The following is a 20,260-nucleotide window of genomic DNA, read 5'->3' as shown; positions in this document are numbered from 1 at the left end:
CAAGGCTTGCCCCTCTGGGTCTCCTTGCCCTCCCCAGCGGGCAGGAACCGGGTGGGGCTCCATGCCCTGCTCTGGGGGCAGGCGGGGCAGAGCCACGGTCCCCGGCCCCAGGTGCCTCTACAGGTGGAATAAAGGAGCCTGCCCTCCCTGGACCCCCGCCCTGGTGGCACCCCCGCCACCCAACCCTGTCCCCCACCCAGGGCATCTGCCTCCCCTCCTGGTGCGGAAGAGTGACTTGACCTGTGACCTCCAAACAATAAACGTGATCTCCCCAACTCATCTGTCTGTCTTTGCTTGGGTGTGGAATCAGCCAGGGGTGCGAGAGGGCTAAGTGCGAGGGGAAGCAGCTCTGCAGATTCTGTGCGGGCCTCCTTCCCCATCAGGCTGGCTCCACAGTTGGGGGTCTCACCTGAGATGCCCCGTGGACAGCACAGCCTGGTGCCACTGGACAGACGGCCCCTGGGCCACTTCTGTCTGGGTTTCCACCTGGACTTGTCTCCCACCTGCTAATCACAAGAGTGCTGTGGGAAGGCCAAGAGGCTCCAGATGAGATTCAGGCCCAGAGAGGGACAGCAGCTTGCACTCAGCCACACAGCGGGGCTGTTGACACGTGCTCCAACACTCCCCGCACGCCGTTGTACATACATCTGAGGCCATAAGATTCTGAACTTTTATTTTCTGGCATGAAAAGTACAAATAATTAAACAATTCCATGTAAAAGTCTGTTACCGCGGCCAGGCCTGTAATCCCGGTAATAAATAGTGTCTAAACTCAACGCAAAGTGTTCTTGTTGTTGGGTTTTGGGTTTGGTTTTTTTTTTTTTGTCTTTTTTTTTTTTTTTTTAAACAGTTCTTTATCACCTCCAACATGGACTCTGTCTTGATTTGAAACCATCCAAATAAATAACAGGATGAAGGGAGGGCTGGAGGGGCTGAGCCCCTTCCCCATGGACCCTGCCCCTGCCTCCCAGGGATGTGGAAGACCCCAGGCCCCCTCCCCTGGGGTGAGGGGCTGGCCTCCAGGAAGGGGGCCTGGCTGGCTGGGCTGAGTTCTGTGTTTTAGAAAAAGGAGTCCCCTCCCAGTCTTGGGGGTGGCAGGGGCTCAGGCCTCTGTGAGGGGGTATGGGGAGGTGCCCCCTCTCCAGAGCCCGGCCCCCCCCAGGGTGAGGGACAAACCCAGCCCTTATTGCTCACAGATGCCTCCGCCACGCTGCCCACGTGTGGACACGTGTCACCGCACGGAGTGCAGAGGGGAGAAAGCCCCAAGAAAACAGAGGGAGAGGGATGGACCCGCTGCGGGGCCTGCCCTGCTGGAGGGGAGCGGGGAGGTTGGGGAGGACTTAAAAACCACAAGAATAAATAGGTTTGTGTATCAAGAACAAGCTAGGGTTTCACCAGCTAAATAGGACTGAAAAAATTCTCAAGACGAGCAAAAATAATCCCATTAAGACCCCGGACGTCGCTGGCCGTGGGGACCGCCCTGCAGAGCACAGGTCCCCCAGGGCGCCGCTCGGCTACCATTACTGTTATTAATAATTATTATTACTTTAATGATTCCACTTCCCCTTTTATAAATAAATTAGGCATAACCACGTCTCGGCAAAACTTAAAGAAACAAAGAGAACATCGTGGTTCCTTTAAACTTGCAAACTGGATGAAGGAACAGAAATATACACAAATGTCCTTACAGGGCAACAAGGAGGATAAATAGTTAACATAGCAATAAGTTAAAACTACAAGAAGCTCAATTCGGCAAAAAAGTACAAGAAAGTTAACTGGTGCCAGTTTATGTCTGTTTTGTTTTTTTTTTTTTTTCCTTTTTTTTTTTTTAAATCTCTTCTGTGTGTGTGGTTTTGTTTTGTTTTTTTTTTCTCTTCCTTTTTTTTGTCGCTTTTTTTCTCTTCTGTTTGTGTTTTTTTGTCGCTTTTTTGATTTTTTTTTTTTTTCTTTTTGTTCCTTGCAGCAGAAGCTCCACAGACGTTTAATAACAACACCGGGAGGGGTGGGGGAGAGAGAGCTGGGCAGTCAGATGGGGCCATGGCCAGACACCAAATGCAGGGACACCACAGAAAGGGCACTGAGGCTAAAATCGGGGTTTGCCATTCTCAGTTCTGACTGGGCCCTCTGCGGGGGGTGGGGGCTTCAAGGGCTCCCAGGGGGCTCCGGCTTTTGGCTTCTATTGGATTTTTGTTTGTTTGTTTTTTACAAAGAGTGAAAACTAGGGGGATGGAAAGTCCAGACAGAAGCCAAGGCCGGGGCTCGGGATAGGGGCTGCGTCCACTGCCCTCACTGATCTGGAAAGACGGAAAAACCCAACAAACTGAAAGGGGGTGACAAGTGGACGGAAAGGGAATGCGGGGCTGGGCCCCTGGGCCCATCCACCCTGGGCCTGGCGGAGAGTGTCGGGGCACTTGCTGCTAAGGAGGCTCTGGAGTGGAGAGGCTCAGGGCCTGGCCTCCCCCTCGGCCTCGTGGGCCAGGGCCTCGGCCCAGGGAGGCTCAGCCCCAGGGATGGGGGTCCTTTGGCCTCAAGCGTTGGGTGGGCTGCCTCCAGCCCACCATGATGCCAAAAGGACAACGAGGTATCGTGTGTCTGGATGCATGGACGCTGTGTGTTCACGCCTGTGTTCGTGGGCGGCAGGGACCATTGAGGAGCCAGGAGAGAGCTCTGCAGAGAACCTGGGGCAGGGGCGAGTGGGGCTGAGTGCCAGGAGGAGGGGTGGGCCGGCCTCGCTGGAGGAAGTGGGCTATGGACTGGGCTGGGGTCTGGGCTGTGACCTCTCGCCTGGGCCTGAGGGATGCTGTGGGCATGTCTGTCTCTGGGTATTGTGACTATGTTTCTCCATGACTGGGTGTCTAGATTTGTGTGTCCAAATGTAACTGTCTCCACTTCCATGTGGCCAGAGGCACGTGTGGAAATGTTCCCATGTCCACGTGTGCACGTGTCCACATTTGTCCCCGGCCACATTCACCAGTGTCCACATCTGCCCGTGGCCGCATCTGCCCACGTCCACCATGGCCACATTTACATAGCCCCATACTTCAGTCTTCTGTTGTTTATACATGTGTTTGTCTACGTGTCTGAATTGGGCCAGGGAGTTCCTGAGGCGTGTCTCTGGGTCCGTCTGTGCTGCTGTGTATCCCTGTGGGGTGTGTGTGTGTGTGTCCCTGTGTGTCTTTGCATGGCTGTGTTTCTCTGTGTGGCCCCATGGACCCTCAGCTCCTAAGCCCTGCTCCCTGTGTCCCTGCCCCAGTTGGTAAACATAACCTGCCAAAATATTTTCTTTTTTTTTTTTGTCTTTTTTTGTGTTTTTTTTTTTTCAAGTTCAAGAATCCCCAGTAAAAATTCTCCACGAGGTCTTTTTTCCCTTTTTACAAAAATAGAGTTTTTCTTCCCCTCCCACCCCCCGTTTTTTTCATTGTGTTTCTGTTTCCAGCCCCTCCCCCTGCCCCTCACATTCCACCAAGGGGCTCTGGGCCAGGGATGCCCACACCCCTCTCACGTTTCGCTTTTTTGGGGATTTTTAAACCTGTTCCCCCCTCTCAGGCTCACCTAGGTGTTGGGGAGGCCTGGGCAAGGGGGCCTGGGAGGGCACCCCCAGCACCCCTCCCCCAAGCCATCCACGGAGGGTGGTTGAGGGTGTGCTGGGGGCACATCTCTGCTTTCACTTTAGCCGAAAAAGGAAACAAAAACCTTCACCATGAACAAAACCAAGACGAGAGAGTGAACAGCCCAGCCTGGGGGGGAGGGGCAGGAGGACGGGGTGGGGGACCCCCAGGAGCCCTCCCATTCCCTGCAGACCCTCCCACCGAGTGCTCACCCTGTGGCTTCTGCAGGGACACGGGGCCCTCGTGCCGTCCGTGGTCTGCCTGCGCTGTCTCTCTCGGGCCCCTGTCTCTCTCTCTCTCTCAATCTCTCTCTCTCTCTCTCTCTCTCTCTCTCTCTCTCTCTCTCTCTCTCTCTGTCTCTGCTGCCCGGGAAGGGTGGGGAGGGCGGCGGTGGCTCAGGCCTTGTGCTGTTTGCTGGTCTTGAAGGACACCTGCAGCACGCGCTCGCCCAGGCGGTAGCCGTTGAGGCTGGCGATGGCCATGGCCGCCTCATCATAGTTGGTCATGGTGACGAAGCCGAAGCCCTTGCACTTGTTGGTGGTAAAGTCGCGGATGACCTTGACATTGGTGACTGCCCCGAAGGGCCCGAACAGCTGCCACAGCACACTCTCATCCGCCTCCGGAGACAGGTTGTACACGAAGATGCACCAGCCAGCGCCCGCCGCGCCCCCCGACAGGCCGACGCCCGCGAGGCCGCTCATGCCGTCGATGGCGATGGGTGAGAACCTGGCGATGAGCGACAGGGGACTACTTTGGGGGTCACGCGGGCTCTGCCCTTACCCCCGGCATGCCCCCTGACCCTGTCATGACCTCTGACCGTGCGGAGACCTCGGGACTATGTGACCCCTGCCTTGGCCCCGTGACCTCCATCTGTGACCCCGCCTTAAGCCCCAGACTCTGAGCCACTCTGATACACCACCAGCCCCCGATCTCCATCCTGACCTGGAGCCCTGTCCTGACCTCTGACCCTCCCTAAACGTTAGGTCCTCACCTGCGATCTTGCCCTGAGCCCCTATGCACCCCGACTCCCTGACCTTGGACCCTACCTGGTCCTCAGCCCTCTTGACACTGACCCCCTCCCCACACCTGGCCACCACCCTTCCCTTGACACCTCTTCCCACCCAACTCCTGCCCTCACCCCCACTCGGGCACCACCCTGATCCCGCCCTTGGCGATGCTGCCCCTTTTGCCCCACTGGCCATCCTGCCAGGTGGAGGCCCACCCGGAAGGGCAGCGCTGGAACCAGGGTGCGAGCGAGGGCTTTAAGCGCCCCCTCTCGTTATTCAGGTCTCAGCTCAGCTGTCACTTCCCCGGGGTGGCCTCCTTTGACTCATATAGTGGCCACCTCCTCCCTCTGGCCCTCTCTGGCCTTTTCCTATGTATGTACGTATGTATGTATTTTTTGGCCTCACCACGTGGCATGTGGGATCTTAATTCCCTGACCAGGGATCGAACCCGTGCCCCCTGTAGTGGAAGCTCAGAGCCCTAACCATTGGACAACCCGGGAAGTCCCCAGGCCTTTTTCTATTTAAATCATGTATTTATCCTTAGCTCCATCTTCCCTGCAAGGTTCTATTCCCTCGGTGTCCCAGCCCAGAACAGCTCCCAGCACCAGTAGGCCCTCAGGGGGTGGGGGTGGGGTCTGTGGAGTGAACGAATGAGTGAAGGGGCATTGGCTCCCTGCCTTCCTGAGCCATTCATTTGATCACTGGGCTCACTCCCTCCTCCTGGCCTTTGCACAAGCCGTTCTTGCTGCCAGGAACTCCAGTTCTGCTCTGGCCCTGTCTCCTGAGTGATGTCTCCACTGGATCCTTATCAACCCGTCTCCTGCCCCCTTCACAGCCCAAATCACGGTTCATCTGTCTCCTTCCCCAGTGGACTGAAATAAGTAATAACAGTAACCATAATCATAAGAGACACTGCCTTTTAAACTGAGTGAGCCTGCACTCCGTGCCAAGCACCATGCTCAGTATCATTCCATCTCCACCAGGGGCCAAGTCTGGCCAGGCCACACTGGGTCCCCAGCTCAGAGCCAAGCTCCTGGCCCTCAGCATGTGCTCAATAGCTCTTGATGCTATAAACATGGGGACCTTCAGAGGATCAGGGATGTGGACAATGGAGCGGGTGGGGGGCCTCAAGGTCCACCCCCAGCTATGAGGCAGAAGGGGGCATTCTGTGACCCTTAGCATAGATGATCAACAGCGGCCAGTGGGGGCACAGCTGTGACCCGGGCAACACTGCCTGCCTTTCAATGGGGTGGAGGAGGCCACAGACAGGCCCCCCAGATCCAGATTCTGTAGTAGCACTTTCTAGGCATTTAGTAGGCTCAAGAGCCCCCAGATCTCTTAATGGCCACACTATGCCCAGGCAGGGGTGGTCCTGGGGGATGAGGTGGTGGATGGGGGCCATAAAGACAAAAGGGTCCAAGGAGGGACGGCGAGGGGCTGGGGGCAGCGGGGCGGGGGCACTGTTACCTCTTGACTCCGTAGGCCATGTTGAGCAAATTGTCCAGCCTGTGGAGGCAGAAGGGGTGGTCACTGGTGGCTTCTGGGCACACCCCCGGCTGTGACACCGGGCAGCCAGCCTGCCCTCCCCGCCCCCACCCAGCCATCCAGCAGTGCCAGCCCTGCCCCCGCCTGCCTGCTCCCCGCCAGGCTGGACACCGCCTGGCACGGAACCGTGGTCACTCGGGCACCGCCTCTTGCCTGCCCTGCTGCTGCCCAGCCTGCACTGGCGTCCTCGTCCTCCCCCTCCCGGCCGCCCAGCCCTGCTCGCCTGCCCCCCACCCCCCAATCCGGGGCTTGGGTCCCGAGAAGGGAAGTCTCTTCTCCAAAGTGCCTGGGCCAGGCAAGTGACAACGCCTCTCTGAGCCTCAGGGTCCCGGTCCGTAAAATGAGGACAAGTTCTGTCCTCACGGGGTCGCTACGCAGAAAAAGTAAGGGTGCCTGGCCAGCAGGGAGCTGAAGCCACGTGCCCTTGGCGGGGTGGGGGAGGGGGTGGGTTGGCAGTCAGAGCTGGGCCTGGTCAGGTGATTCTAAAACTACTGACGCCAATAATGCCACTCTTAGTGGCCTGCACACATTGAGCGTCTGCTGTATACTAGGGTCTGGCCTCAGCACCTGACAGACCCCCACGTTTCCCCTTTTGCCCTGGTTTCTCTCCGCCCTGCAGGAATGGGGTTCGGCGAGGGCACCTGCAAGCCTAGGGCATCCGGCCCTGGGGGTCTGGGACGTCTGGGGGGCAGGGAGCGGCAGGGGGCTCACCGGAAGCGCTGTGTCTGATGGTGCAGGGGGCCTGCGTAGCGCCTGGCGGAGGACTGGTAGAGGTGAGTGAGCAGGGCCTGCCCGGTCTTCTGACTCGGGTTGTTGGCAAACTTGACCGTGATGGGCTCGGCCGCACCTAGCGGCTTCTGCCCGTTCAGTCCTTTGATAGCCTCCTCGGCCTCAATCCTCTTGTCAAAGCGGATGAATCCCACACCCCGAGAGACACCTGCCGGGGCGCGAGGGCGTCATGGGTCCCGCCCCCTCCTGGGGACCCGCCCCCTCCTGCGTGACCCCGCCCCCCCTCCTCGCTGCTATTTCCGGTTTCTCCACTCTGGTCCCACCTGGGTCCCTTAGCCCAGTGCCCCCCCCCGCCCCCCCCAGGTGCACTCTCCCCGGCAGCCTGACCTGTGACCTGGTCCACCAGGATGCGAGAAGTGATGATGCGGCCGTACTGGGAGAACAGCTGCTCCATCTCTTTCTGACTCATGGTCTTAGGGAGCCCGCTGACGTACAGGTTCGCATCCCGGATGGAGGCGGAGCTGGGTCTGGCATAGGACACCTGGGGGAGGGTGTCAGGCGGACAGGGGTGAGGGCAAGCCCATTTCAAATGGGGAGGGAGAGGCCACATTCAAACCGCCACTGAGCAACAGAAATCCCTCATCCGTTTATTCAACAAATACCGCGAGTACTCACCATGGGTGGTGGGTGGGGTCAACCAGGGCTTGGGGGAGGGGATGTGGCTGTGACCAAGACAGCGTGGCCCTGCCCGCGTAGAGCGGTGAGAGGGACCTGTCATCCGAGGAGGTCAAAGGAGCTGCGCCCTTGGGGTCACATGTCTCCCTGGGGGCCTCAGGGACCCTCACATCTCTAGCTCATGTTCTCAGGCTGGATATTCCATCAACATTGACACGTCCCACTCCCTTGGAAAGTGAACCTGGGATGCTGGCTGGCCCCTTCTCTTCCCGACTACAGTGGGCCCCTCAGATCTTTAGCGCCCAGCTCAACCCCGACAACTCCCAAATGTCCGAGCCCAGCATGCGCCTGGCCCCTGAGCTGCACACCTGCGTGACACCTGCCTTCAGGTACCCCACGAGGAGGCCTCGTGGGGGATCACACTCAGCACCCCTGACTTGCCCTAACTCAGTAATGACAGTTCTGTCCTCCTGGCTGCTCAGGTCCCCAGCCTCGGGTTGCCCTCAATGCCTGTCTGTCACACCCGCATCCAACCACCATCCATCCTGTCAGCTCCACCTTCCTCATTATCTGGATAGAATTCACACACTTCTCCCCATTTCCACTGCCCTACCATTGCTCACCCTGACCAGTGCAGCAGTCTCTGCCCTGGTTCCCTGCTCCACCCTCGCCCCCCCACAGGCTGTTCCCCCCACAGCAGCCAGGGGGCACCTGTGAGCATCTCAGCCAGGTCACATCCCTCCTCTGTTCAGAACCCTCCGTGGCTCCCACCTTCCTGAGTTAAAGTGCTTCTCAGGGCCACAAGGCCCTTCACGACCTGCCCCATCACCCCCCTACCCTCATCTCTGCCCACTGTCCCCCTCCACATCTCTATTCCAGGCACATGGGCCTCTTCCACATTCCCCAAACACACTAGGTGTGCTTCACCCTCAGGGCCTTTGCACTTGCTGTCCGCTGTGCTTGCAACTCTCTTCCTTATTTTTCTTCTCCAGGTCTCAGTTGAAATATCCTTCCTGTCCTTTCCCATCTGAATTTGGTCCTCCACCCTTATCCCTGTTACTCTCTGTCAAAGCCCTTCTCTCATCTGTGAATTAGACACGTTTTAGTATGATCCTTCGATTCATGTCATTAGTTATGGTCCAGCCCAACAATGAAACTCTCTGCAGCTGTTTAAAAAATGGTTGACGTGTATATTTATTTCCCCGAAACAGTGGTGAGTATTGTAAAGTGGGGGAAAGAAAAGTCCATTTACAGAGCAGCGAGTATTGTGTGACCCCATCTCATTGTGTGTTTATCAATGTCCTGGAAACATGGTCTGGAGGCCCCACCCCTAAACGCTAACAGGGCGACCTAGAGCTGGTGGGGGAGGCGAGGTGGGATACGCTCCGTTCCCCCTTATTTCTGCTGATGTCTATTTTCTGTTTCTTCTAAATTAACCTCTGGGTAGATGGGGGTCATTGTAAAGGGTCTGGCTTTTGTTTGGGGTGGTGAGTTGTGAGGGCATATTACTTCATTAGAGATAGCTAATTAAAAAACGAACAAAATGAATAAATTAGGCCAAGGGCGGATGGGGGTGAGGGTGTTCATGGGGTGGGGGTAGGGGGATTCTAACTGATGCAATTGTGCACACCTGGGATCCTCCAGAAAAAAGACAAACACCACAGCTGCTATTATTTCTGTAATAATAATTAAAACTCATGGCCATGTATTTGATGGTTTCCACTCTCCCCTACCCCGTGGGGCTGTGAATTTTGAGGGGTGAGGACTTGTTGATGGATTGGAGCTGGGGGAGAGGGGAGGGGAGTCTCAGCTCCTGGGTGGGTTTTGGGGTCAGGGGTCATCTGAGGCACAGAGTAAGTGTTCAGGGGCCTTTCCCATCCTTCCATGACATGGGCTGACCCAGGTCCCTCACGTGGTATGGGCTCCTCCCACACCCCCTCACTAGGATGGGGCCTGGCACACGATGAATGGCTGGAACTATTGTGGGCAGAATCTGCTGGAACACCTAGTCAGGACCAACCACACACCACAGCCACCCAGGCAGATGCACATGTATGCACATACACCCACACAGAGGGCCACGCTCTGGTACTCACTGCACAGCTATGGTGACTACACCAGCAGGAGGGTGACACAAGGCCACCGCCACATTCACGGTGACTCTGGGGGTCTGGGATAATTGCAGTAAGAGTCACACCACCACACCAGCCCTCAATGTCACACACGTTCCATCCTGAATGGGGCACAAGTAGACACACCCACACAACTTCACCGTAACACACAAACGCCCTGTCACAGCCAGACACACCCACGCAGCCCCACCAGGTCACAGCTGGAGTCGCAGTGCATCACAAAGCACCTGTCAAATAAACACCACGTCTCACAGACACCAGGTGACACACCCTCGTCTATAACAGCCAGACCCACATGATAACAGCCACTCACATAGCCAGGGGGTCCCATAGCCAGGGGGTCCCACAAACACCATGTCTTATAGCTCAGGGTCCCCCCCCCCAACATATGCACCACATCACACGCACACAGTGGCCCTCTGGGTCATACAGTTCATCACTAGGGTCCACTCTCACAACCTGGGGGCTTCTGGGTCTACTTGGCCATGGAGGGACCATCAGGCCCTTGTCAGCCTCCACACCAGGGAGAGGAAGAGATTCCAGCACCTCTGTTCCCATGGCGAACTGGGGGCCAGATGGGCATCCTCCCCAGCCCAGCCTCCCCCAGGGTTCAGGAGCAGATTTGTGGGGCGGAGCCCAGACACCCACAGGCAAACCTAGAGAGGGGGTTTCCATGGCGATTCCCTGCAACCCCCACGGCCTCCCGGGAACCTGGGCTTGCAGGGTCCCAGCTGCAGCTGCTGAGAGGGGGGGCCGTGGGGCGAGGGGCATTGTACAAGGGTGGGGGAAGGGCCCGCCCCAATCCCACCCTCCCAGACCCTAGTTAGGCTCCAGATGGCAGATGGGCCCCCACCTCTCCCCCATTTCCATGACAAAGGCAAGGAGAGGGCTGCCCACCAGACCCTGGTCACTCTCTCCTACTGCTGAGGGGGTGGGTACCTCCAGGGCCTGGCTGACTCCTTGAGTTGCCGGAGAATGTGGGGCTGATCATCTCCCCATTGACAAGAGAGGAAACTGAGGTTCAGAGAGGCAGAGCCATTGGCCCCGGGGCCCCAGCCAGAAAGCCTTTGGGGATTGATTTGAACCCCTTAGGGGATGAGCCATGGGGGAGGGTGGGCAGCAGTGGGGGGAATGGATGTATGGGGAGGGTATGGTCGTGGGGGGCTGGGTGGCCATGAAAGGGTCAGTCCAGGTGGGCGGTAATAAAGAGGAAATGGGCACAGCCAAGATGGGAAGTCACAGGGATGGGTGGCAGTGGGGAACGAGGGCGCTGACCTTGATGGTCTTCGTCTGCAGTTTGAGGCCGTTGAGGGTGTTGATGGCTTTGTCTGCATCGTTGGGGTCAGAGTAGTTCACAAACCCGTAGCCGAGGCTCTGCCCTGCAGGCAGGACCAGGACAATGACCTCCCTGGACCTGCCAGTGTCCTCCCAGACCCTGGCCTGAGAGACTGACCACCCCCCTCAAGGTTATGAGAACCAAGATTCCACCCTTATTTGTTACCCCCAGAGCACTACCATATCCTGAGGACAGCTCAGACCCCCCAGGGTCCCACCTGCTCCCATCACCTCCCACCTGGGGTCACACCTGTCTCTACACCACACCTGTACTCCTGAGGCTACCACCTCTGTCCCCTATCCCCACCCCCCACCTGCCAGCACCACACCTGTGATCTTGTCCCGAACCAACTTGCAGGACTCAATGTCACCAATGCTGCCGAAGAGACTCTTGAACTCATCCTGGGTCATGTTCTGGGGCAGGTAGTTGACGATGAGGTTGGTCTTGCTGTCATCACTGGCTCCGTTTGTACCAAGGAGTGGCCCGTTGGGCAGGGCCGGGCCAGCCGGGCCCCCCGCCACCTGAGACTCCATGGCCCCGAGTATCTGCTGGAGACAACAGGCCGCACCCACTCACGGCCCAGTTCCCACACCAGGGACCAGTGGGAGTGAGGAGGGGCTTGGTGGTGACAGATCAATCAGGTCTGCATAGGCTTGAACATACAGAGGGGATAAGGTATTATTCTTATAGTCCCTTCCACTTCTTGAGCACCGGGCAAAATACTTTACAGGTGATTTTACTCTGAAAAAGTCCATATATTAATGCCATGTATGCCCATTTGCACGTATGCTTGCCTGTTTGTCTACAGCCAGTCTGCATTTTTAGAATAATGAAATTAATACTTTGTATTCAGAATAAGAATTACAACATTTTTATTAGCTTTGAAGCCCTCATAATCCCAAACCTGACCATGTACTTTGCTCTTCCCACCAAATGTAATTCCTATCCCAAATGTGTTAATATTTCTTTTGCTTCATGCATAATTTACCCCCACAGGTTTTCCACTGAGCCATTTTGGGTTTTTTATGTATATCATAATAACACCTGCAAATATAATGACAGTTTTATTTCTTTATCTCCAATCTATACCTGTTATTTATTTTTCTTGTCTTGTTGTAGGGGCTACATTGTGACATTGGCTTCTTTATTCTTGACATTAAAGGAAATGTTTTAAACATTTCACAGCTAAATATGATCTTTACTATAGGTTTTTTGGCAGATGGCCTTTATCAAGTTAAGAATGTTTAATTTTATTCCTAGTATCTTAACAAGATATTTTTTTAAGGAATGGATATTGAATTTTATTGAATATCTTTTTCTGCATCTATTGAGATGATTTTTTTGCTTCAATATTTTTTTTAACAGATAGGGAAGAGGGCTTTTTATTTTTATTTTTTAAAATTAATTAATTAATTAATTAATTTATGGCTGCGTTGGGTCTTCGTTGCTGTGTGCGGCTTTCTCTAGTTGTGGCGAGCAGGGGCTACTCTTGGTTGCGGTGCGCGGGCTTCTTATTGTGGTGGCTTCTCTTGTTGTGGAGCACAGGCTCTAGGCACGCGGCTTCAGTAGCTGCAGCATGCGGGCTCAGTAGTTGTGGCTTGAGGACTCTAGAGCGCAGGCTCAGTAGTTGTGGTGCATGGGCTTAGTTGCTCCGCAGCATGTGGGATCTTCCCGGATCAGGGATCAAACCTGTGTCCCTTGCATTGACAGGCGGATTCTTAGCCACTGCACCACCGGAGAAGCCTGCTTTAATATGTTCATGTAATAAATTACATTAATTGATTTTCCAATATTAAGTCAACTTTCCTAAGCTACACTAAACTTGGTCATGTTGCAGTTTTGTTTATATACATTGTTTGATTTGCCAAATTTTTTATGGTTCTTTGTTTAGGATTTTTAACCTCTGTATTCAGGAAGATATGCTTTTTTAAAATTTAATTCACACAGAGGCTCAGGTAGAAGTTTATTATGCTATGACAAATAAGGAATTTGAGGCTCCGAGATGTTAAGGAACTTGTTGAAGTCACACAGCATATCAGTGGTGGCACTGGAATGCAAATGCAGACCTGTCTAGACCTGAAGACCACTCTACCATTCTCTATGACAGTCAACCAGGCAGGTACCAGCTCTGATAACTCTTCGCTGTGTGTCCTTGGATATGCTCCTTATCCTCCTGGGGCCTCTGGTTCACTTTGCCGAAAATTCAAAACAATTAGTAATGGCTATCTTAAGGGCCATGTAGAGAAGAATTATAAAGCCATGTCTGGGCTCAGAACGAAAGAGGGCTGGGATTGATTGGTATTGTCTGTCATGGGCATGGGAAGGGAAAGCAGCTAGCATTTCCTTAGGTCTTCTCCTATGTCACAGTTGGTGAATAGGTTGCCCTTACCTAGAAACCCAAATAGATTGGTAGAGTCTTCCTAGATGGATGAATTAAGAAGGATTTAAAGCTATATTCAGTTTCAGCAGTAAAGATGACTGTGATCGATGAGCAATATCTGTTGTGGCCACAGAATTAGAAAGAGCCAGCAGGTACACATCATCTCAGCCATCCCTGCCCCAAAATTCAATACCATAATGGTTCCCAAATATTGCGCATACTAGGTGCCAGGCACAGTGCAAGGCCCTCTACAGGGAATGTTTCTTTTCTTTTTCACCACTCTGAAAGGAGGAGGGTTTTATTACCCCTGCTTAAGAGATGCTATGGACTAAATGCTTGTGCCCCTCCAAATTCATATCTTGAAACCCTGCTCTCCAGTGCAGTGGTATTTGGAGGTGGGGCCTTTGGAAGGTTATTAGGTCATGAGGGTGGAGCCTTATATAAAGGGACGGGAGAGAGATGATCTCTCTCTCTCCACCATATGAAGACAGTGATAACACAGCTGTCTACAAACCAGGAAGCCGGCCCTCACCAGGAGCCGAATCAGCCCACACCTTGATCTTGGACTTCTCAGCCTCCAGAGCTGTGAGAAATACGTGTCTGTTGTTTAAGCTACCCAGTTTATGGTATTTTAGTCAGCCTGAGCTGAGTAAGACAACAGATGAGGAAAGTGAGGTTCAGAGATGTTTGAAAAATTACCAAAGATCATGCCGCCCATAAATGGTGAAACAGGGATTTGCGCATGAGCTTTTCTGATTGGGCATCTGTATTTCCAACTTCCACTGCCACCCAAGACTAGTGCTGGCTCTAACACTTCCCAGCTGCGTGTCCTCAGGTATGCTACTTAACAGTCTTTATGCTACGACCTCTGCTCCACTTTGTTGAAAACTCCAAATCACCAGCATAGTGACCAGAGACCCATCTAAAGCCAATTGTGGGTGCAGCTGGAAGGCATCCTGGGATCAGTTAGCTATGTCTGACACAGGCAGTCATGAGAAGTGGAAGTGGGCTTGTCTTGTCCACAAGACAAGCCCTGCCTCATAATGCTGCTATTAATAATCATCCTGCTCCATTGACACCTACCGTGTCAGGTACCAGGGAAATAACTCAGAGACGTTGGGTGATATAAACGGGGAAATTGATTTCAAACGTGGATATGTTGGACTTCAGAGCCGTTTTTAATGACTGGCCAATACACTGGGGGCAGCTCTGCCACCACATAGCTGTATGTCTTCAGCGACAATCTTAGCTCTTCTTTGGCCTTCTGTTTCCTTGTCATTTATTCTTATTTAAAGGATAGTACAGAGGGTCAACTCCCCTGCAGCTCCATTTGGCGGGGAGTGGCTGTCTGGGGGAGCTGCCTGGAGGATTCTTCTTCTTCTTCTTCTTTTTTTCTTCCATTTTTGGCCACGCCATGTGGCTTATGGGATCTTAGTTCCCAGACCAGGGATTGAACCCAGGCCCTCAGCAGTGAGAGTGTGGAATCCTAACCTCTGGACCATCGGGGGAATTCCCTGGAGGATTATTCTGAAGCCACATCCAGGCTCACCAGGAACACAAACTGGGTTGATTAGCAATGTCTGCCACAGGCGCCTGAAATATAGCAGTAATGTACTCTCCACACATCTGCATCCTGGTCCTGTAACATTAATACTTCACGAACAACATGGCCGTGTATTGAGGGCCTGCTATGGGCCAGCCAAAATTCTTTATGTGAAAATTTCCAGGCAATTCTCCCCAAATTGAATGTTATGGGACTCTATTCTTATTTAACAGATGAGAAAACTGAGTCTCATTGAAGGAGGAGGGATTTGCACAAGTTTGGGTAGCATGTAAAAAGTGGACCAAGAATTCCAATTCAGGGTTTAGACTCTAGAGCCCACTCTCAATGAAAAGGCCAATTAAAAAGAAATACTAATAACAAAGCAAAGCAAAGCTGAGCACCCACTCTTTGCCAAGCCCCGGGCAACACTACATTTAAACCCACTTTGGGGGCTTCCCTGGTGGCGCGGTGGTTAAGAATCCGCCTGCCAATGCAGGGGACATGGGTTCGAGCCCTGGTCCAGGAAGATCCCTCATGCCGCGGAGCAACGAAGCCCGTGGGCCACACTACTGAAGCCCGTGCACCTAGAGCCCGTGCTCTGCAACAAGAGAAGCCACCGCAATGAGACGCCCGCGCACTGCAACGAAGAGCAGCCCCTGCTCGCTGCAGCTAGAGAAAGCCCGCGCACAGCAATGGAGACCCAGAGCAGTCAAAAATAAATAAATAAATAAATTTAAAAATAAACAAACCAAAAAGAATAAACAAACAAACAAAAATAAACCCACTTTGTTGGCCGAGTCTGCTCATTCAACTCAGCAAATATTTACTAGGTGCCACCATATGCCAGCTGCTGGCTCCACCCTCCTGTATATCCTCTGACACTCATGTTACCTCTCTAGGTCTCTGTCCCACTACCAAAGATATGGCACAGAGGTCCCCCGTGTATGGGGAGATGGAGTCTGAATTCCTGTCTAGGCTCAGCGAGCTAGAATTCTGTGATTTCTTGATAATGTCTATTATGGGAGCCCCAAAAGCAATCAGCAGTACATAAACCACTGTTTCAGGACACATCAGATCCCAGCTTTGGAAGCCCTACTATGTGCCAGGCCCTGAGCCTGTGCTGTTTTCATTGCCTTTCCACAACCACCCTGAAAGCTGGAGATCATCTCCATTTCTCAGATGGAGAAACTGAGGGTAAATGGGACCTGTGACTTGCCCAGGATGACAGAGGGAAGTAGTAGCGATGGTGTTAGGGTTTGACCCCTTGATCTGATGACCCTAGAGCCTACATACAGGGTCACTGGTCCTCCACCCCCGGAAATGCTGTCCTCAACTTGGGTGGGGTTAAGAGGTGACTGGGGGGTTCCCACTCAGGATCTTGAGGCCCAGCCCACTAATCTCACCACCACCCCATCTCCCTCCCATCTGTGCCAGAGCTTAGAGGGATCAGTGTCGCATTTCCTCCGAGGCTGAGCCGGCTGAGCTGCTAATGGGGATCGGATTGGTGGAGGCCACACCCGCCCTGCCTCAGCCCACAGCAAATGCGTGGCCTGGGATGACACAGGGATCACAGGGACCTTCGAGGGCTGTCCCAGAACAGGGATAGAGAGGTGAAGTCAGAGGGGAGGAAGGCAGATCAAAGATGGAGCAAGGGAACCTCCCCTCCCACTCTCTCCAGCTCTTCCTCTGGGTCTCTCCCTCTTTCTGTTTCTCTTTCCCTCTTTTCCCCTCAGTTTCTCTCTCTTCTCCTCTGTCCCCATCTCTCCTCTCTCCCCTCTGAACGCTTCTCTTTCTCCCCCTCCCTCTTTCTCTCACCCTTTCTCCAACTCTTTTGCACCATTATACAAACATCTGACATATGGATTTTGCAATGAACACACCTGAGGTTACTTGCTGTGTCAGACCCCCTTGGCCCCCAGCTGTGCCCCCTGGCCCTAGTCACAGTGACAGATGCCTGGGTACTGGCAACAATAGGGCATTGAGTGGCTATGCATGGTAAGGCTGGGCCACCACGTGGTGCTAAGTGAGCCTCCTACTTCTGGGCCCTTCTGCCTCCATGCAGGGAGGGCCCTCACTGTCTCAACTCATCCCCTCACTTCCTCCCAGCCTGTCCCCATGATGGGTCTCTGCCTGAGTACTCTCCATTGGAGTGACCAGGACTCCAAGGGCTTCAAGGCCCTTGTGTGACCTCTGACCACACCCTCTCCCCTTTGTGCATCAGCTTCCCCTTCTCAAATGAGGGCAGAGATCGGAGCAATGTATGCTGGACTGCTGTGGGGGTGCTGAGGGTCCTCAGGAGGCCTCGCTCACGTTCCTAGATCAGGGTGAGCAGCGTGAGGCACAGAGAGGGGAAGGAGCTGCCTTGAGGTCACACAGCAGAAAAGGGTGGTCTCTCTCAGGCCTTTCTCAGAGCCAGGTGGGTGGGTCCCAGGGTCTAGTATGGGAGAGGCCCAGGCGTGGAGGGAGTGCTGAGCATCCCCCCACCCACTGTGCTCGTTACTACTCGAAAAAGAGATCCAGGAAGAGACACAGTGTACAGAGACACACACACAGAGACCCGAGAGACAGAAAGAGCGGAAGAAGGAGGCCCCGGCGCCAGGACCAGACAAAGGACGCTCGGCGGCGCGGGGAGCAGAGTCGCGCGGCGGGGGCGGGGGTGGAGCTGGGGTGGGTCTAGAATTGGCCAGCCCCGCCCCCGGGATACGCCCGGGCTGCCAGTGGAAATCCGAGGGCTCGGAAGAGGCAGGGCCCCTGGGGCCCCTGGGGCGGGGCTTAGATGGGCGGGGCAGGGGCGTGGTTAGTAAGGGCGTGGCCGGGCGTGGCCGGGCGCTCGGGAGCTGACCAGCTCTGTGGCTGCTGAAAGCCCCGAGCGCGGGGCGAGTGGCGCGGGCGGGCGGGCGCGCTCAAGGTCATCCCGCGGCCCAGAGCTCTGGCGGGGTGGGACGCCTGAACCTGGCCTAGGGGGCCTGCCTGAGCCCCTTACCCCATCCCCCGGGGGCGGGGGCCCAGGAGCGGCGAGGCACCCCCTACAAGCCCTCCTTTCCCCTCCCCCTCCCCGCAGCCTGAGGCGCCCGCGCGAGGCTACGGCCCGCGAAGAAGCGCCGAGAAACAAAGGGACGCGGCGGCGGTGGCGGCGGGCCCGCGGGGCCGCCGGGCGCGCCCCCTCCTCTCCCCTCCCCGCTTGCCGCAAGGTCGACGGGCTTGAGGACGAGACGCCCGGCTCCAGGGCGCGGTCGAGGCCCAGGGCGCGCGATCCGACGCCACCCCTTCCCTGGGGCTCTCGGGGACTCCTTGCCTCCTTGTCCTGGCCCAGCACCAGTGACTGGGGCCCTGCGTTTGCCTGGGAGGCCTGCTGGGTCCGGGCCTGGATGGAGGAAGCATCCTACGCCGCGGCGTCCCCTCCCCCATCAGGCCTGCTGAAGGGGGGGCAATCCCGCCCCCAGGGCGCCGTAGGATGTCCCCCGAATCGCAGCTCGATTCCCTAAGGCCTCTCAAGCCAGACTCTAAGAGCCCCCAGCACTCTGGGCGCGGCTCTGTCCACTCTCAGGCCCCGAGGCTCGGTCCTACCCCCCCCCCCACCCGGGCCTAGCTAGGCCTGGTCCTACCCCCCCTCCCATCTCTTCGGAGCCTGTGCCTAACCCCTCTCCGACTAGGTTCCCTCTCAGCGACAGGGGAATACCTACAGTGACCATTCTTGTGTGCCCGGCGGGCGCGGTCCGTGTTGAGGGTGGCTCCGGGGGTCGTGCACTCCTTGGGGGGCGCTCGATGCTCACGCCGGGGTCCTGCCCGGGCGGCCTCTGGTGCGGCCGCTGCAGAGGTCTCGGTGAGGACAGCGACTCCCTCGAGGGCCGGGGACGGGCCCGAGCCCGGGTGCGCGCGCGCGGATAACCGGGCCCCGGGGTGGCCTGCGGGCGGCAGGGGATGGAAAGAGGGAGCGGGCGCGGGATTGAGAACGCCCCCTGCGCGGCCCCGCGGGGCCCGAGGAGGTTGCGCTTCCCGACAGAGATCGCTGCGCTCTGCCTTTCGCCGCCGCCCCTCGGCCCGGCCCGTCTGGTCCCCGGTGTTCAGTCCTCTCCCCTCGCCCGCCCTCCCTCCCTCCCTCCGGCCCGCGCTGCGCGCTCCGCGCTCTGGGCCGCGCCGCCGCCGCCCCCAGCCCTTTATAGCAGCAGCTGCCAGCGCCGGCGTCGCTTATTGGCTACGGCAACCGAGCCCCGCCTCCTCGCGGCGCCCGACGGCGCGGCAGGTGGAAGAGAGGGCGCGCTGGCCAGGACTTCGCACGCCCAGAAGGCACATCCTGGGGCCTCGGGTTGCCAGATTCGGGCCCTTTTGCCCTCACGGATCCTACTTCCTGCGTTGGCGCCCTTTCTTGGGCGGGCTTTCTGCCCGGAAGACAGGAAGGGTTCCCCTCTGTCCAGCACCCAGAGCTGGAGGAGCAAAGAGGGCGAGGAGATATTGATGGCTCGATTGTACTACCTTCAGGAGGTGCTGTCCACCAAGAGCACTGCAGAGGAACGAGGAACCTAGACTTCAATGAGCAGAGGCCTGGGTCCCCACGTTTGGGAGGACCATATGTAGTCCCAAGACCAAGGGAGGAAGGTGGGGCTGGCTGGGGACCTAGTCAGCCTGAAGAAGGAATTGGGACCCTGTGGATTTTGAGCAGGCTAGGTGTCTCTAAGGTTTAAAGGGGGGTGGGGAATGGGCATCCCACAGTGCAGGGGCACTGCTCCAAAGGGAGTGAAGAAGTTTGGGGCTCAGGGTTCCAGGCAAACCCCTTCGGTGCCCTGAAGACCCAGTAAACCATCGGGCCGTCTCGGACCCCATAAACTTCGGGTGGACGGTTTTGCCATGTAAATGTCCTGGCTTCCCGGGCTCGTGATTGGTCCGCCTGTGAGACCCACTCCCTCTCTGCTAAGCGGGACCTGGCCTTTCTGTCAGGCGATAGGGGGTGGCGCAGTCTCTTGTGGTGTGCGGGCGCGAGTGCACGTTTTTGTCAGGGCGGCCACCAGGCGCGAGGAGGTGTTCTCACTAGAACGCTAGGGGAGCCTTTGAGTGAGGCTTCAGCACCACAGACAGCGGTCCGACGGCCCTGTCCAGGGCGCTGCGGGCTGCGTAGCCCGGGTCCCCGAACCCGAGAGTCGCAATCCAAACTCTATCCTCGTCCGTGCACGCCCTTTTAAGCTCCAGACTGTCCGAGCGTGCCATCAAACCCAGCGAGGAGAGCCTAATTTGACCAATCAGGGATGGCCCCCGAGAGGACCAATTGAGGGAAGATGCCTTCGAGATTGAGCCAATGGGAGCGCGAGCAG

At 56.0% G+C, this 20,260-nt stretch overlaps 1 protein-coding gene across 1 annotated transcript; it reads right to left on the bottom strand.

Moving 5' to 3' along the window:
* Nucleotides 1-265: 265 nt before the first annotated feature.
* Nucleotides 266-19,247, bottom strand: ELAVL3 (ELAV like RNA binding protein 3). The gene is made up of 9 exons (XM_089905891.1): nucleotides 19,154-19,247; nucleotides 18,638-18,859; nucleotides 18,040-18,284; nucleotides 11,360-11,576; nucleotides 10,971-11,074; nucleotides 7,276-7,429; nucleotides 6,871-7,096; nucleotides 6,082-6,120; nucleotides 266-4,333 (listed from the first exon to the last, which is right to left on the bottom strand). The coding sequence occupies exons 1-9, from the start codon at nucleotides 19,245-19,247 to the stop codon at nucleotides 4,003-4,005; spliced, it is 1,632 nt and encodes a 543-aa protein (XP_089762017.1). The 3' UTR covers nucleotides 266-4,002.
* Between the last annotated feature and the right edge of the window lie 1,013 nt (nucleotides 19,248-20,260).

This window comes from Delphinapterus leucas, unplaced genomic scaffold (assembly GCF_059928025.1).
Source record: "Delphinapterus leucas isolate spDelLeu-1000000601 "Yukka" unplaced genomic scaffold, BTC_Dleu_Yukka2 spDelLeu_asBTCV2_sq25, whole genome shotgun sequence".
NCBI lineage: Eukaryota > Metazoa > Chordata > Mammalia > Artiodactyla > Monodontidae > Delphinapterus > Delphinapterus leucas.
The sequence above is the reverse complement of the archived record's forward strand: the minus strand, read 5'-3'. Positions and strand labels throughout refer to the sequence as shown.

Bases quoted from the DNA above. Each gene is read 5' to 3' on its own strand.
- ELAVL3 (XM_089905891.1), bottom strand. From the start codon at position 19,247: ATGTGCCTTCTGGGCGTGCGAAGTCCTGGCCAGCGCGCCCTCTCTTCC. The intron at 11,075-11,359 runs GTGTGGTGCTGG...TCCTGCCTGCAG, and splicing joins GGTTCGGGACAAGATCACAG to GGCAGAGCCTCGGCTACGGG. The intron at 6,121-6,870 runs GTGAGCCCCCTG...CTGCCTCCACAG, and splicing joins CATCAGACACAGCGCTTCCG to GCTGGACAATTTGCTCAACA.